This window comes from Haemorhous mexicanus, chromosome 5 (genome assembly GCF_027477595.1).
Source record: "Haemorhous mexicanus isolate bHaeMex1 chromosome 5, bHaeMex1.pri, whole genome shotgun sequence".
NCBI lineage: Eukaryota > Metazoa > Chordata > Aves > Passeriformes > Fringillidae > Haemorhous > Haemorhous mexicanus.
This window is the reverse complement of record NC_082345.1, coordinates 29,795,555-29,811,080: the sequence shown is the minus strand read 5'-3', so window position 1 is coordinate 29,811,080 and position 15,526 is coordinate 29,795,555. Positions and strand designations below refer to the sequence as shown.

The following is a 15,526-nucleotide window of genomic DNA, read 5'->3' as shown; positions in this document are numbered from 1 at the left end:
AAATATGAAAAATTGTTCATTGTTAACTTAGGAATTTAACTGTGACCATAAGAACAGAATTTTTGTAAATGTCTTATAGGATGTTTGGGGAAATATTTAACCTGAAATAATGATCTTTTATGAACAGGTTTCTGAAGGTTTGTCATTTTTGCATAGCAGTGTCAAAATGGTCCATGGAAATATTACTCCTGAAAATATAATCTTGAATAAGAGTGGAGCATGGAAAATAATGGGTTTTGATTTTTGTATCCAATCAACAAATCCATCCGAACAGGAGGTAATAATCTTTATAGTTATCATCATTCAGTTTCAAATTCAGGTCTTTGCCTGAAACTAGTTTCATGATTTTGCATTCCAGTATATAACCATTTATTTAATATTCACCTCTGTATTTCGTTGGCCAGAAGTTAGAACATATGGCACAGGTCTGGATTGAAGTGCTGCATTTGATAATCTCAGAAAAAGAGCCTGAGTTCAGTGGGGTCACAGTAGACTAGTGATGGTTTCAAACAGAGGCTGGAACCAGTGCCACTTCTGATCCCCTCCATGTTGGATGACTTGCAAGCCTAACTTAGTGTGTTGCACTTACTCAGTGCCTGGTTGCTACCTTTGAAGATGAATTCCATCATATCTCATGTTTCCCCATTACAGCAGTGCTTTGATTTTACATTACACTTCCCAGCTCAAATATTCAGATAAAACTGCATCAGCCAATCACTCTAAGCTCCACACAGAGATTCTTAACAGTTTTGCCTTACTGTGTTGCTGATTGATTCATAATTGAATTTGAGTGGCTTAATTATTTTTCACTGCTTGAGATTCTTTTTCAAAATGATCTTTAAAAATCCTTGGTAAATGTACTTTTTTTCGCTTCTCATGCTTCTCTTGTAGCCAAAGTTCCCTTGTAAGGAATGGGATCCAAACTTGCCATCCTTGTGTCTTCCAAATCCTGAGTATCTGGCGCCGGAATATATTCTCTCTGTGAGCTGTGAGACAGCCAGTGATATGTACTCTCTGGGAGCTGTTATGTATGCAGTGTTTAATAAAGGGAAACCAATTTTTGAGGTCAACAAGCAAGATATTTATAAAAGCTTTAGTAGACAGCTGGACCAGGTATTTGGTTTTTTTTGTGGTTATTGTTGGTTGATTTTTGTATTTGAAAAGTTACTACTGTAAAATAGATTTAAATATTGAGAACACTATCAGTGCTCCAACATAAACCATCTGACAATGGTATCTTACTCTGCATACTGTTGTTATAACAAGGAAAAACATCGTACCAAAAGGTGAGAAATAAAAATATGTTTAGAGGAGGTTCCGTGTACCAGCTTTATTAACTAAACATTGCATTCTTCACCTGATTTCTCTGTAAACCTGTTGAATGCTGGTCTTGTGAAATAATGCTTACCTGTTGGGGTGAACAGTACGAAACACCTGGCAGTGAATTACTTCTGTAGGACCATTGAAGAGGGCTGGGTTTAGAGTGATCACTTGACATGGCAGCTGGTATCCACTTAGCTATCACCATTTCACATTCTTTGTGGACTGTGAGTATTAACAGAGGACAGTGTCACAGTTAATTGGGTCAGCTGACATAATGTCTGTTCATATGCAGGTTTCTTTTGTTGAAAGTTCTTTGGGTGCCCATTGCCACACAGTATGTACTGTGTTTTAATGTGTGCAGACAACACCTCAGATAATGACATTTGCCTCTTTAAAATACCGTGTTTGTGTTCTCTGATAACTTGAACTACAGTGGGAAGTTGAAAAAACAGAGATGGGACCTAAAACAGGTAGGCTCTTGGGAAACAGAGAAGACTGAGCAAGAAGAGAGGGATTTCAAATGCGTGGATAGAGAAACCATCAAGAGAACAAAGTATAGGCCTGTTGTATATTGGAAATAGTTACATGCAGAGTTTTCTGACTTCATGGTGTTCATGCTTCAATTACTTCCACAGCTGAGCCGTTTAAGCTCCAGTAATCTTGAGAACATACCTGAGGAGGTGCGTGAGCATGTAAAGCTCCTCCTAAACGTAGCTCCGGCAGTCAGACCAGACGCTGATCAAATGACCAAGGTCAGTCCATGGAAAATACAGCAGCCATAGGAAAGAGAGAAATTAGTGTTTGATTTCTAGAGCTATTTTGAAGTGTTTTCTGTTAATCATTTTATTTGAAATGATAAATATTTTTTAACCATTTCGGTGTAATCTCAGTTGATGTCAAAAGTTATCCTTATGCTGACATTTATTTCTATGGAAAAAGTGGATTCTGATACAGAATTTAGAAAAATTATTCAATTATTCAAAAATTACTCAATGCAACACTGTTTTGTTCCTTTCCATTCAATTGAAAGCTTTTCAGTGCTATGATTTTATACAATTGAGTCTTTAAAATTATATTGGAAGGATTTGGAAGTGAGGAAATGATAAAGGGCAAAAAACGTAAGGATTGGTTTTTGGTTTATGATTTTTGGTGTATTCATAAGTATGCAGAATAATGAAGTATATTCAGAAATTGTTTGCCCTAACAAAGCAAAATTTAATTGCAAGTAGGCTATAATGTAAGTTTTAATTTGGCAACACTGATGCTCCATTTTTCTATCTTAAAGTAGCATTGCTCTTCCCTTGTCTTATGCCCCATTTTCTCCAGCCTTTCAGATTCCTGCTTATAGTTTTGTTTTGCTAAAGGATTTTATTATTTTGCTGTGGTGTAAAAAGATGGTATGCAGAGATAGGAATCAGTGTTTTAACTGTTGAAGGAAACAGTGGGTGAAGAAGGAAGAAGGGAGCAGGTGATGATTTTGTGCACCTATATGCTGAAAGATGGGAGCAAGGGAATTGGCAGATATTTCTTCAGGTATCAATTCAATTGTCTAAAGGACTAAAAAAACAAATCTCTGAGGGGTTGTATTAAGCAGTATGGTTTTATAAAGATGTTGAGTCTCTCTTACCACATCTGCACACTGAATTATAGGGTAGAGATACCAGAGTTCCCAGGGTTTCTGGAGTTTCCAGGGGTGGGAGCCAGATGTGGATGACCTAGTAGGTAATCCTGTGTTGTAATATAATATAATATAGCATAATTATTCCCAGAAGAATATTTATTCAAAGTTTTTATTTTTCATTACATTTTTTGTTAGCAATTTACTGTATATGAAATAATGTTTTAACTTAGATACACATAACATGCATGACTTTTTGAAAAATGCTAGGAAAATTCTGCCTTAGTAATGAACCTGTATCTGAATATTTTACTACTTGATATGTAAAAATTTAATTTTCTAATTGTTAGTTGCAGACATGTCATTGTAAAAGCCTACTGTCATGCATTGAAAGGGTACATAGATGATTATATTTTGGAATTATTGTAGCAGTGTCAGTGTTGTCCCCCTCCAGATCAAAACCTTTTTATCTTATTTTTAGATACCATTCTTCGATGATGTAGGAGCAATGACACTTCAGTATTTTGATTCATTATTTCAAAGGGATAACCTGCAGAAATCACAGTTTTTTAAAGGACTACCAAAAGTTCTGCCAAAACTACCTAAGGTATGTCTGAATGATTTCTTGTAATAGCAAGTTTGAAAATGTATGAACATCTGTTAGCATTTTGACTCTTGGAATGCTGGACTTTCTGTAGCATTGTACCATAATGGACTGCTGTGAGACTGTCAGAATAGGGTAGAAGGAAATAAAAGGAAGTGCTTATTCTGGAAGTATTCCTCAGCAATCAATAATACTTTAGATGGAAATGGCAAATAAGGCAAATAAGGAGCCATCATTTGCGTGTCCTGTTGTAGTTCATCCCAGTTTGAAAGGGTGTTGTCTTCTCTCCACTTAAAGGCTTTCCCTGTGTTTCCAGATGCCATCATAGCTCTTTGAAGCCAATTTGCCACCTTTTCTTCCTATAAGATTGCTTCAAGTTTTTTCATAGCAAGGCAGTACTTTAATGTTGAGTGATGCAAAGCTTCCTTCCCCCAGTAGACTAAGTGCTTTCTTGTGCTGGCAGTGCTCAGAAATCTCAAAGGGAAATGCCTCTCATTACATATTTCTCCTGTGCAGTGTTAAGTGAGATGTCTGGGCTGACTCCCTTTCCTTTTCTGGTATACCTTAATTTATAGAAGCCGTAATGCACACGTGATAGAAAAGTAGTATTAGTTTAATACATAATAGAATAACTGAGCTTCCCAACTAGTGATTACATTTCTTTATTTTTCATTCTGTTTTGCACTACACAGTGCAACATTTAGACTCCATAGTTAATACTCTGTTCTTTTTAATTTAGTAATTTTTTTGTTTTATCATAAATGGTTGGTGCTTTGAATTTGGAAATAAGTGGCATGTATTTCACCTAGCTTTAGACAGCCACTGATTGATCAAATAATCTTTAGGGCATTCTTTTTATTTTTTTTTTGTGTCTTGAAAGTATATTTTATGAGGGAAGTGACTATGCCCTTGAACCATATATCTGTTTATTGACTTCAAAAGCATTTAAGGATGTCTAATGCTACAGTAGACATCCATAGTTTTAGTATCTCTTTCATCAGCAGAATCGTAGGTAGGGAATGTGTCTGGAATTTTGCAGGAAGGTATAGTAGGATTATGTGTTTGTTCAGTGAATTATGGTGTTCAGAAACAAAAAATTACTCATTTGGAGGATTTATAAGGTATCATAAGGGTCTTGTTAGGGTATTTTTAAAGAAAACATATGAAGCATGGTTTTCATAACTCGTGTAGCTCAAAGTCGTATTTTCTGTACAGTTAATTGCTTTTTGTTGATCTTCACAGTTGTTAATTTTGAGTGCAAACAGAAAATTAAGCAGAGTAGCACAGTGTAAATTAACTACAGTGTACTATTCAAATAAGAGATCAAAACTGAAAATTACCTGTCTACTTTTTTGTAAATATCAGGCTAATACAAAAGCTGCTGAACTGGCACAGTGGTAACTTACTGCTGTGCAGTACATGATTCATACTCAGGTTTTTTTTTTTTTTTTAGCGTGTTATAATTCAGCGAATTTTGCCTTGCTTGACTTCTGAATTTGTGAATCCGGATATGGTACCCTTTGTCTTGCCTAATGTTCTCTTAATTGCTGAGGAGTGCACCAAAGAAGAATATATCAAGCTCATTCTACCTGATCTTGGTCCTGTTTTTAAGCAGCAAGAACCAATCCAGGTATGTTAATATTAGTCATATTTCAATTTTTATCTTTGGTTTTGTTTTCCCTGCAAAAATGACTAATTGCTCTATTTCCCTTTTCCAGCTTCACACACATTGCCCAGTCTGCTCTGTAGTTGTCCAGGCAGTCAGCCGTGATTCATTCAAAATAGATTTTTCCAGGAAATTCTCAAAGCCTCTACTTGCTTAGATGGGTTCTGAGGGTATATTGCTTTATAGATGAGATGAGATTTGCGAAGAAGGTTTTGTTCACCACTTGGTTTTGGCTGATTGTAGGAGATATATTTGTAAGCATTTTAACACATATCTGGGCAATCTGAGCAGGGTTGTACAGTACAGTGTTTGCATATATTCTACCAGTAGAGAACCTGGGGTTTTTTGAGTTGGGTTTTTTCTTGTATTCAGTTTGCTGACATTGGGATCATCAGGTGGAAAAATTGTAGTGTTGACACTCTCAAAGAAGTGCTGTATGTTCATATTAAGAGTAGTATTTGTTTGAGGACTGTGCAAAAATTTGTGAAATAAATTTAATTTTTATTTGACAAATGTAATGTGTAAGTAAAATATGCTGTTTTCCCTGTTGTTTAAATGTAATAAAAGTATTAATACATAGTCATTACTGTAAAGGAGAAAAAAATTTGCATCCTTTTGTCATCACCATGATGATTCCTGAGAAATCTCTCGCAAAGTAGGGCATTGTGCCTCCACACATGAGAGACAGGTATGCATTCCTTCTCGCACACTCCTGTGTGCCATTATTTTCTGCAGAGCACGGAAAGGGCAAGGTAAACATAGCAGACCTGTGATTTCTGGGTTTCAAAAAGATGGGACCAGAGGACTGTCATTGTACTGTGGAGGGAGGGAAGGGGACAGCTGTCTAAGAATACCTCAGGACATTTGATCTACTTAATGCTGTTTATACTTGTTACACTAAATCTTTATGTTAGTTTTTTTGTCTTAAAAAAATTCTGTGTATAACCAACCAAAAGCCAGTGAACATCTCATTTGTGCTGTGTCATCCTGAAAGGTAACTCTTTGTTCTGTTGCCTTTACCATTAGATTTGGGACACAATCCTTGCTGTAAATAGTTTGTAGCAAAGTTATATCTGGAGCATAATGGACACAAAAGCTGGTTTATATCTTGAAAGATGGAGGAAGCAAAATACAAACTTGGAGTTAGGTCATAAAGATGGATGTTTGCAAAGTTCCTCTGTGACTGTCTAGACACTATTAAATTCTTATGCTGGTATTTTTCATGCAAAGTAGTGCATGGCTTATTCAACTGTTATTTCTACAGTCTTTTTAGTATGGCAAAGTTTAAATAATCTAGGTCATGTTTTCAAAGTTAATATATCAGGAATTCTGGAAAAAATTACAGAAGTTCAGAATGCCAGAAGATAGATTTCCAGGTGTGACTATCTTTGTGCAAGGCAGAAATGTCTGGTTTCTGTGTGCTTCTAACTCCTGGAGAAGGGCATTCAGGGAAGATGCCAGTGTTTCTTCCAACCACTCTTTCAAGATGTTACAAATTTGTATGAGGGGCCTGTTGCTTGACTTTAGTAGTATATTCGAATTAGGAAATGAATGCATCATGGGAAAGCTGCTCTAATTCAATATGAAGAAATTGTTAGTTAATGTTCTCAATGTCTTTTTGTAAAGGAGTTCATAATATGAAAATGGAATGTTTAGATAAACTTATTCTTGGGGTGAGTGTGTAGTAATGTGTGCTGTACCTTAACACCCTAGCTTACTCTGACATAGCTTCCCAGACAAACCCTTAATTTGGATCTACATAGACAGCATAGGATGTGCTGTAAATTCATTTTCTAATTCACTACACAGAAGTGGTCCCTGACAAGTACTGGGCCCTGCATTAATGAATGAAGCATTATTACGCAGAGTGCAGCTGCTGTTAATTGCTTATTAAATGGTGTGTGTGAATCTGTGGCTGTACCTTCTTAATTTTTACCTAAATAGATAAAAACTATCAAATAGGATCCTAGAAGCTTAAACATAGAACCTGTAATTCCACAATATTACATGGTTAGGGTTGTTAGAGAAGAACAAGTGTTAAGAGAACATGTAAATCTTAAGAACTCAAGTTTAGGACAAAGATTGTGTATTGAAGAAAACCATAAAATCTAGCTTTAAAACTGGTCGTGTCCATGTCACCCTGATTGTCCCAAATATGGGGATATTACATTAGAATCAATGTTCATGGAACTAAATGAATGATTTTGTGTGTGTGTGTGTGTGTGCGTGCATGTGCAATTTGGGAAATTATACATTTCCATAAAGAAAACACATATTAGCTGGACTATAATAATCTATTGTTCTTCTCTGTAAAGAGAAGGGGGAATAAATTAAAGGGGAAAATTTGTAATGGGGTCTCGGTACATTTCTGTTTCTACACTTCAGTGCTTCTGTTTATTTGACATAGAAGCACTGATTGCCTTGTATTTTTAGACAAAAAGTGTAAGTGTTCCTATAAAATACTTGGCTTTTTGTTATACATGGGATACTTGTAAACATAATTTATCTGTCTAGTTCAAGCTATTTTCTGAAAGGAGTTCTGCTATCAGTGGTGCTCACTGTCCCCTCTAGCACCTGTCCGAGCTGTGATACGAATCTTATAAGTTACATAGTGCTCTGTATTTGAGACTAAGCTGGCTGAGGGATTTAGAATAATGTTTACCCTTTAGATGGCTAATCTTAAGCAAGATGGATCCCACTATGCATATGTGCTATTCTAGTTTTTATGTTAATGTGATGTGAATATTTTGTTTGAGATCTTTTTAATTTTAGGGTACACAGTTTCCATGTTAAATAGAATTAAGGCCTTTTTGTCCATCTAGTAGCCATAATATTGTTTTTATTATGTCCCTATTTTGATTTTAGACACATGGAATACAGCTTACATATGTGGAGTAGTGATCAAGTGCTTTGAGGACAGAATTTGAGTTCTAGTTGTTGGAAGTTTAGCTTTTGTAACAGTGATGTGTGTATAAAAACTTTCCGGGGGTGTATATTAACAAAAGACCATAAAGAGAAGCAAGAACTATTTACGAGTTCTTGTAAGTAGAAACAAGAACTCCTTACTGAGTCATTATGATTTGTTATTTCAGAAGAATCAGTCAAGAACATGCATATTTTGTTTGATTTGTATTTGCTGGTTTTAAAATGCAATAACATGTCAAAGTGTTTTTTGTCTTCCATGCCTTCAGGCAAGCAACATGGTAAGTGATCGTATTTCCTGAGTTATAAGAAAACTTCTGAAGATTTTTTTGATATGATACAACACAGTTAAAATTGTAAATATATCCTCTGCAGTTAAAACTTTTGGCTTCTGAATTGTCTTTCTTTGAATAGATATTGTTAATCTTCCTGCAAAAAATGGACTTGCTTCTAACCAAAACTCCACCAGATGAAATAAAGAACAGCGTTCTGCCAATGGTTTATAGAGCCTTGGAAGCACCTTCAATTCAGATCCAGGTATAGTAGTTGCAGCCTTTTTTTAAAACTTTGTTTTTTCCTCTTTCAGCTGACACACCAACCTTTTGTGTACTCATGTATTTGTTCACTTAAAAAAAAAACAGAACTGTATAATATGCCTGAATGTTGAAAGAGATGAATGCTTTATTAAAGAACATTTGTTTCTGTTAAAGTAAAATTTAGTTTCCTTGTTTTCCAGGAAGGTAACCACCTGACTGTTGTTCTAATGCTCTTAACTTAGATTCCTACTAGCCACCATAGCAGAAAGTAGGATATGCATTTATATTTCACTGCCTCTGCAGCAGAAACCATGCAGGCATGCATGCTTGTACCAGTCAGTGAGAGGTGGCTTATTCTGAGCTCCTGCTGGGGAGAACATCTGTGCTGACAGTTACCTCAGGAGACCTGATGTGCTGGAAAATCATATTAATCTATATTCCAGTGACATTTTTATATATCCATGATTTTTTTTTTTTCTCCTTAGGCTTTCTCTACCTTTGTAAGGTTCTTCTGGGGATTTTTTTTAATCATTCAACTGCAATTAACTTCCAGTTAGCCAAAAATGTTCAGAAGCAGGAGATATAGAAACAAAATATTTTTCAAAGGCAGTTTTGGATAATCAGATGTGACTTTGCCTTTGCAAAGCCTTTGTAATATTAGGGACAAAGGGTTTTTTTTCGAAGTATCTGTCATGAGTTTCTTTCTGCATCAGTACTTTGGTTACTGAGGTGTTCACTTATAGCATATACTTAGTATTGCTGTTTCTTTTTTTTGAGATTGGTCTCAAATTATGTGTTTATTTTTTCTCTGTTGCTAAAGTATGGTTAATCTTGGCATGATATTTTATCATTCAGCCTATCATTGTGCTGCAGTATTATTGATAGTAGTCATTGAAATTTTCTTGATTTATGTAAGAGATTGATAGTTTGATGTAGTAAAAGCTGGGTTTTATATAAAGGAGCCTCATAAAAATGGAAGATATTCTTGCTGTTTAAATATTATGAATTTATGAATGCTCTTTTTTCTAAAATCCATTCTTGAAGATTCTGTATACATGCCATGATGCTTTATTATTATAGCTATTTTTAAGTGACTGTGATAGATTAAGGGCAGCTTAGTTGAACATATTTCCTTAAGAGGAAAGCCTAAGAAGACGCTTCAAACTAACTGATACTGAGTTATATTAGTACTAATTTTATAATAAATATGTGTGCTCTTTTTAAACTTGTGTGGTTTTTTTTTTTTTTTTTTTAGGAGCTTTGCCTAAACATAATTCCCACATTTGCCAATTTAATAGATTACCCATCAATGAAAAATTCATTAATTCCAAGAATTAAAAATGCATGTTTGCAAACCTCTTCTCTTGCTGTGAGTATCATAGTAACAATCTTTAGTGTTCAGAAAATGTTGTAACCTTTAATTACTTTGGGTTTACCATATTGTATCTTTAAAGAAAAGCCAATCACTATGTTCTGATTTCTTATTGAAATTTTTTTTAAAAACTTCTTAAAAGTGCAAAAGCATCATTTCTTTGCTCTAACAATTTTTAAAGTTGTTAACAACTTACCATGTTAGTAATACTGTCTAAATTACTGAATTGAGTTCCACAGTAATACACATTGACAATGTTTGTCATGCAGAAAAGCTGAGTTTTTGTGAGCATAAAAACAAGTGTTTTTCTTTCATGACAGAAAAGCGTTTTTTAACTTGTCTTGAATTTTTCAGTAGAAAGATTTTCTTATGAGTTTTGTAAATTTGTTTTGGTTTTTTTCTATAAATAAAGAGTTTGTTTCATTCTTATCATACTTCACAGGTCCGGGTAAACTCACTAGTGTGCTTAGGCAAGATTTTGGAGTACTTGGATAAATGGTTTGTGCTTGATGATATTTTACCTTTTCTACAACAAATTCCATCAAAGGAACCTGCAGTGCTCATGGGAATTTTAGGTAACTAATACTTCCAACTTTCTCTTTTGTGCTTTGATATTGTAAATCCAAGAGCTTTTTGTGTTACCGTTGAACATGTTTACATAGTATATCCCTAAAATGACTATTAAAAACTTTCTGGTTCTTGAGTATGTCCCTGTTCAGTTGCCTTATGTATGACATTTGAGCACTAGTACATATATTTTTAGTCGTCAGGGCCTGGTGCAGTTTTGAGTTCTCACTGCAGTTCTTGGGCTGTGACACTTACGTGGAGTGGGTGCTCCACAGTGTCAGAGGGGCTGTTTTCTTCAGGAGAATATATGAACTGTCATCTTTCAGATGCTGGAGCTTTTGAGATGTTACTGTTGCCTTCTTTTACCACTCTTGCATAGCAGATGGTATAAAGGATGGTGTACAAACCTGCTGTTCCTTACTGCAGGTTTTGTTAGACTCATTTTGTTGGATATTTAGGCACACACAGTTGTGCCTGTGGGCAGAGGTGGAACACAGTCTGGGTGAGGTCTCCCAAAATGACTAACAAAACCTAATGGTTTGGTACATCTCGGAGGGGAGACCTCACTCCCACTTGAACTTTCCTCCTGCCACGTGGTGCTTGCCTATCACAGAGTGTGTGATTTTAGCAAATTGAATGGGCTTAAGGAGTCCAGATGACCAGAGCCACTGCCAAGGATGAGTTGTGACTCCTTGGCCAGGTCTGGAAAACAGTGACTGTTTCCCCTCCTGACACCAAAGTGGTGTAGACCAATTGTAACAGCTAAGCTGCACTGCCAGTAACCCTCATTAAACAACTGTACTAATATGTGATGGGAGCATTATTTTTATTTGCTCAAAAGCAGCAAGAAGGCGTCTTGTCTGTACTGGTCTGAAGCTGCCTGTTTCCCTTAACCCTTGCAGCTTTGACTTTTATTTGCTATCTAAAAATAAGGGACTCTATTTTTTGCTTTAGTTGTGTTAATTCTGAATTCTACTCAGATACAGTAAGTGAATCCTGGTTTGGAAATGATGGGCTGAAATCAGTTTATAAAACTGATACTCAGGCTCTCCTTTCTTCCAGAATCATAATACAATCCTTCACCATCTTTGTCTTGATGACAGCTCTGTTCTACTACCATAGAAAGTGAGGAAAGCTGCTGTGTCTTTTATGCTAGTGTGTTCAGTGTTTGCTACCAGAGCTGGATCATTTAAGCAGAGGACTCTTCATGTCAGAAACGCTACAGAACGTTTGGGCTTAACACTGGGTGTCTCATGCCTGCCAGGATTCTTTTTCCACTGAATTTGAAACTATGATAACGATTATGCATGAGTTCTGATACTATGTGTAACAGTCCAAAACTTCTTTTGTTAACTTCTTAGTTAACAGTTTTTGAAAAAATCCATCAGAGAGCAGGATGATAGTTAATCCTAGCTACTTGTAGTGAGCCAGGAGAGAGAGAACACATCCTTAGTTGATGCAGCTTGATTCCTCAAGTGACAGTGTGTCAGTTTGTGGCAAATCACTTGTACATTCAAAGATGTATATTCTCAAATAATTGACCAGAACGGGACATTCACTAATAGCAGGTTTCATAGCTGCAAAGTGTGACTTTGGACATCTGTTCTGAACTGTAGCAAAGCTTCTTGCTGTTTGTTGTGGATCAGTACTTAGCCTTTAAGAGTCTCTTGGTCAGTTGGTCCCTGCTTGCACACAAGCGCAGTGGTCGCTCAGCTGATCAATACATATATGAGTGTGCTACTTCGAGTTTGTTCACATTGTTTACTAAACTTAACAATTTCTCCTATTTTGATGTTCTCTGTTAGGTATTTACAAATGTACATTTACTCACAAGAAGTTGGGAATTACCAAAGAACAGCTTGCAGGAAAAGTATTGCCCCATCTGATTCCTCTTAGTATTGAGAACAATCTTAATCTCAATCAGGTAGGAACATGACTGTTTTGCATGCTTTTCCTTTACAATTATCAGAGAATAAATTTAAACTGTTGTCATAAAAAAGTCATGCATTACTGCATGTCTGTGTCTATTGTGAAAATAAGCAATAGAAAAACCCTTCCCAGTTTTACTGTGTTTCTGTGTTTGAATCTTGTTATTTTTTAGTCTGTTTAACTGATCTGGTATAAAATTGTCACCTTCCAAATACCCTGCAAAAGCAGTTAGCTACTAACATAATAAGTATTAAAATAAAATGCTATGATGCTATAAAATATTGGGAAAGGGAATAATAGGTTGGTTTGTTTGTTTGAAAATGAATCTGGTAATACTCGTGTGGAGATTTTGTCTGCATTGGCCCATTTCAATTTTTTTAGTGACATGTATTTTTCCCTGTTTCAGTATGCACTCTGCTCGTAGTTTGTTATCTAATGCACAAGAATGAAGGTGGAGTATAAATTATTTAAAAGTCTACACTTTTTCTTACATTGTGTATTGTAGGTTTATGAGGTATTACCTGCTAAGTTACACCTATCTGAATTCCATCATTGCAAAACCCAAACTTCTTATGTATTTCTTTTCCAGTTCAATTCTTTTATTTGTGTTATAAGAGATATGCTCAATAGATTGGAAGCAGAGCATAAAACCAAACTTGAGCAACTTCATGTCATGCAAGAGCAACAGAAGTAAGTGTTAATGTTTTGTGTTGGAGAAGTAGTCATTTTTTGGCAAATGTTTTTATTGCTAGCCAGAGCAATAAAAAAATCAGGTAATTCTAAGTTCAGTAGTTGAGAATTATCTCAAATAAGCACAGTTGTCAGAAGATCTGCTTCTATGTGCTAAGCTGCTTTCCTGTAGTTGCTGAGAAATAAACCATATCATAGAAGCATAAACATTGCAGCCTTTCAGAAGGCTGTGATATTTTGAAGTATTTGGAGCTATTTTATGGAACCTGATATGAGGTGAGATTTCTGAGACAAAATAATTTGGGATATCTGAAGTCTAGGTCACCCTGCTCAATGGGAGGAATGAAAACCATGGGAAATTATTAGTAGATGTTTACTATTTCTCAAAGGAACATTTGCCAGTCTCCTCAAGGCATTATATTAAAGTGGTTGCTCTCTATTGTTTGGTATTATTTAAAAGCAGAAGAATGATGTGCATTGTTAGATTAATGTTGTGGATGTGATTGCAAAGTTGTCTTCTTGTAATATACTCTGCGCTATGTAGATCCTTGGACATAGCCAACCAAATGAGTGGGGCTGAAGAGGCAAGATCTAGTGGTACAGGCAATCAGGTAAGTAACAATATGTAACTTATACAGAACATGGAAATTTAAAATCACTTAGTTGATATTTACATCACCTTAAATTGCAGTATTTCAAATAATGAAGGGTTTTTTTTCTTTGAACTTAAACAGATTGACAAGGTATTTAATAACGGAACTGACCTTCTAACCAGTGGATCTGATAGTAAAGAGAATGAGATGTCATCAGTACAGAGAAAGGTGTGCTTTGCTTTATTTTGTAATTATTTTTTTTTCCATCTGTCTAATCCAAGGCTGATAGGGTTGCAGAAAAAGAGTGTGTGTAAATAGGTACCATATTCAAAGCTTTAGTAGAAAAACTAACTGCTTTATTTAGTCACATGAGAAGGTCCATGAAAAACGTTCAGATCATATCCTTCAATTTTCATGTAAGCCTTTCCTTGAAAATATGTTTGTACGAAGTAGGCAGCCATTAGGATTATAAATTTGTGGTCATTTTCTTTCTCCTTAATTATAGACTTAAATGAAACTGAAACTTCACCACTGGATATAGGTAGGAAAAGCAAAATAGGGATCCTTATGATAACATGACAAAGAGAAATGAAAATAAAATGTAGAATTTTAAGTAGTAGTAGAGACTAACTTTTACTGTACCTTTCAAAGTGAAGTGAAAAAAACAGTCAATATGTGGTTAAATACAAGAAGTAAAGGAAAAACAAAATATAAGCAGTAATACAGTAAACATAAGCTTTAAGTATTGTAAAATTCTTTTTGTACTAATTATGGAAATGGCTGCCCAGAATCTTTTTTTTATCATTTTTCTTTCTAGTTATCTGAATCCTTGCATTAATTTTAAAGTAAGGGAGAATGATATAATTATTTCATCCTTCATTATTAACAAAAGTAGAATTAAAATCCTCAAACTACTCTTGAGCAGTTTTAAAATGAAATTCCCTTTTCAACTCCACAGTCAATTGCATCTTCTAAATCAAGTTAGTAACCATACAAAAACAAAAACTGTAAAGAACACTTTTTCTTACACCCAATATTAAGGAAACAAAGCTAAAGAGGTTTTGCTGATATATCTCTTTTATTTGAGATCTACCCAAATTTCTCATTATGCTGGTCTTAATATTATATTTATATGCTTGAAGTACTTTCTAGCAATATGGTAAATATTATAGTAGATTTCACTTACTGCCTTTCTCTTTTGTGTAAATAATTGTATTTACCACATATTATTGAAACAACAGTGCTAGTATGAAATTAAAATATGAATGTCAGAATAACCATTTTGTGCAACTTAGTACCAGTACTTTCCCTTTTAAAGGCCTCACTTACACTGGAGGAGAAGCAAAAGTTAGCTAAAGAACAAGAACAGGCACAGAAACTGAAAAGCCAGCAACCTCTTAAGCCCCAAGCAACTACAGTGACACCTCCAGTGAAGCAGGTGAGAACGAACAAACAACTGCACTGTTTCCATTGGAGCTCTGATGCTTTTTCAAGGGCTGTATGATTTAGCATATTTTTCCTCCTGTGAGTCACTTTTGTTTTCTCTGGTGGTACAACAGCACAGCTGAGAAAAGCTAAATTAAATTTTCATGTGCCTTCCATTTGCATAATTTGCAATATTCCCACCTTTTAAATTGCTAGAGTTTCCAAGGGTATCTTTATTATTGGAAGGTCATTGTATTAGATAAGGAAAAAGGGCATACTAA

General features: G+C 35.2%; 1 protein-coding gene across 2 annotated transcripts in view; it reads left to right on the top strand.

Annotated features, from left to right (window-relative positions):
- SCYL2 (SCY1 like pseudokinase 2) overlaps positions 1-15,526 on the top strand; it is a 34,374-nt gene that overhangs the window by 12,789 nt on the left and 6,059 nt on the right. For both annotated transcript variants that reach the window (XM_059846705.1, XM_059846704.1), the window contains 13 exons: positions 128-277; positions 892-1,113; positions 1,959-2,075; positions 3,423-3,548; positions 4,999-5,175; positions 8,548-8,670; positions 9,925-10,038; positions 10,484-10,616; positions 12,414-12,532; positions 13,127-13,227; positions 13,772-13,838; positions 13,962-14,048; positions 15,139-15,258. In XM_059846705.1, coding sequence (XP_059702688.1) covers positions 128-277; positions 892-1,113; positions 1,959-2,075; positions 3,423-3,548; positions 4,999-5,175; positions 8,548-8,670; positions 9,925-10,038; positions 10,484-10,616; positions 12,414-12,532; positions 13,127-13,227; positions 13,772-13,838; positions 13,962-14,048; positions 15,139-15,258 — 1,656 coding nt within the window. The remainder of the gene's footprint in view (positions 1-127; positions 278-891; positions 1,114-1,958; positions 2,076-3,422; positions 3,549-4,998; positions 5,176-8,547; positions 8,671-9,924; positions 10,039-10,483; positions 10,617-12,413; positions 12,533-13,126; positions 13,228-13,771; positions 13,839-13,961; positions 14,049-15,138; positions 15,259-15,526) is intronic.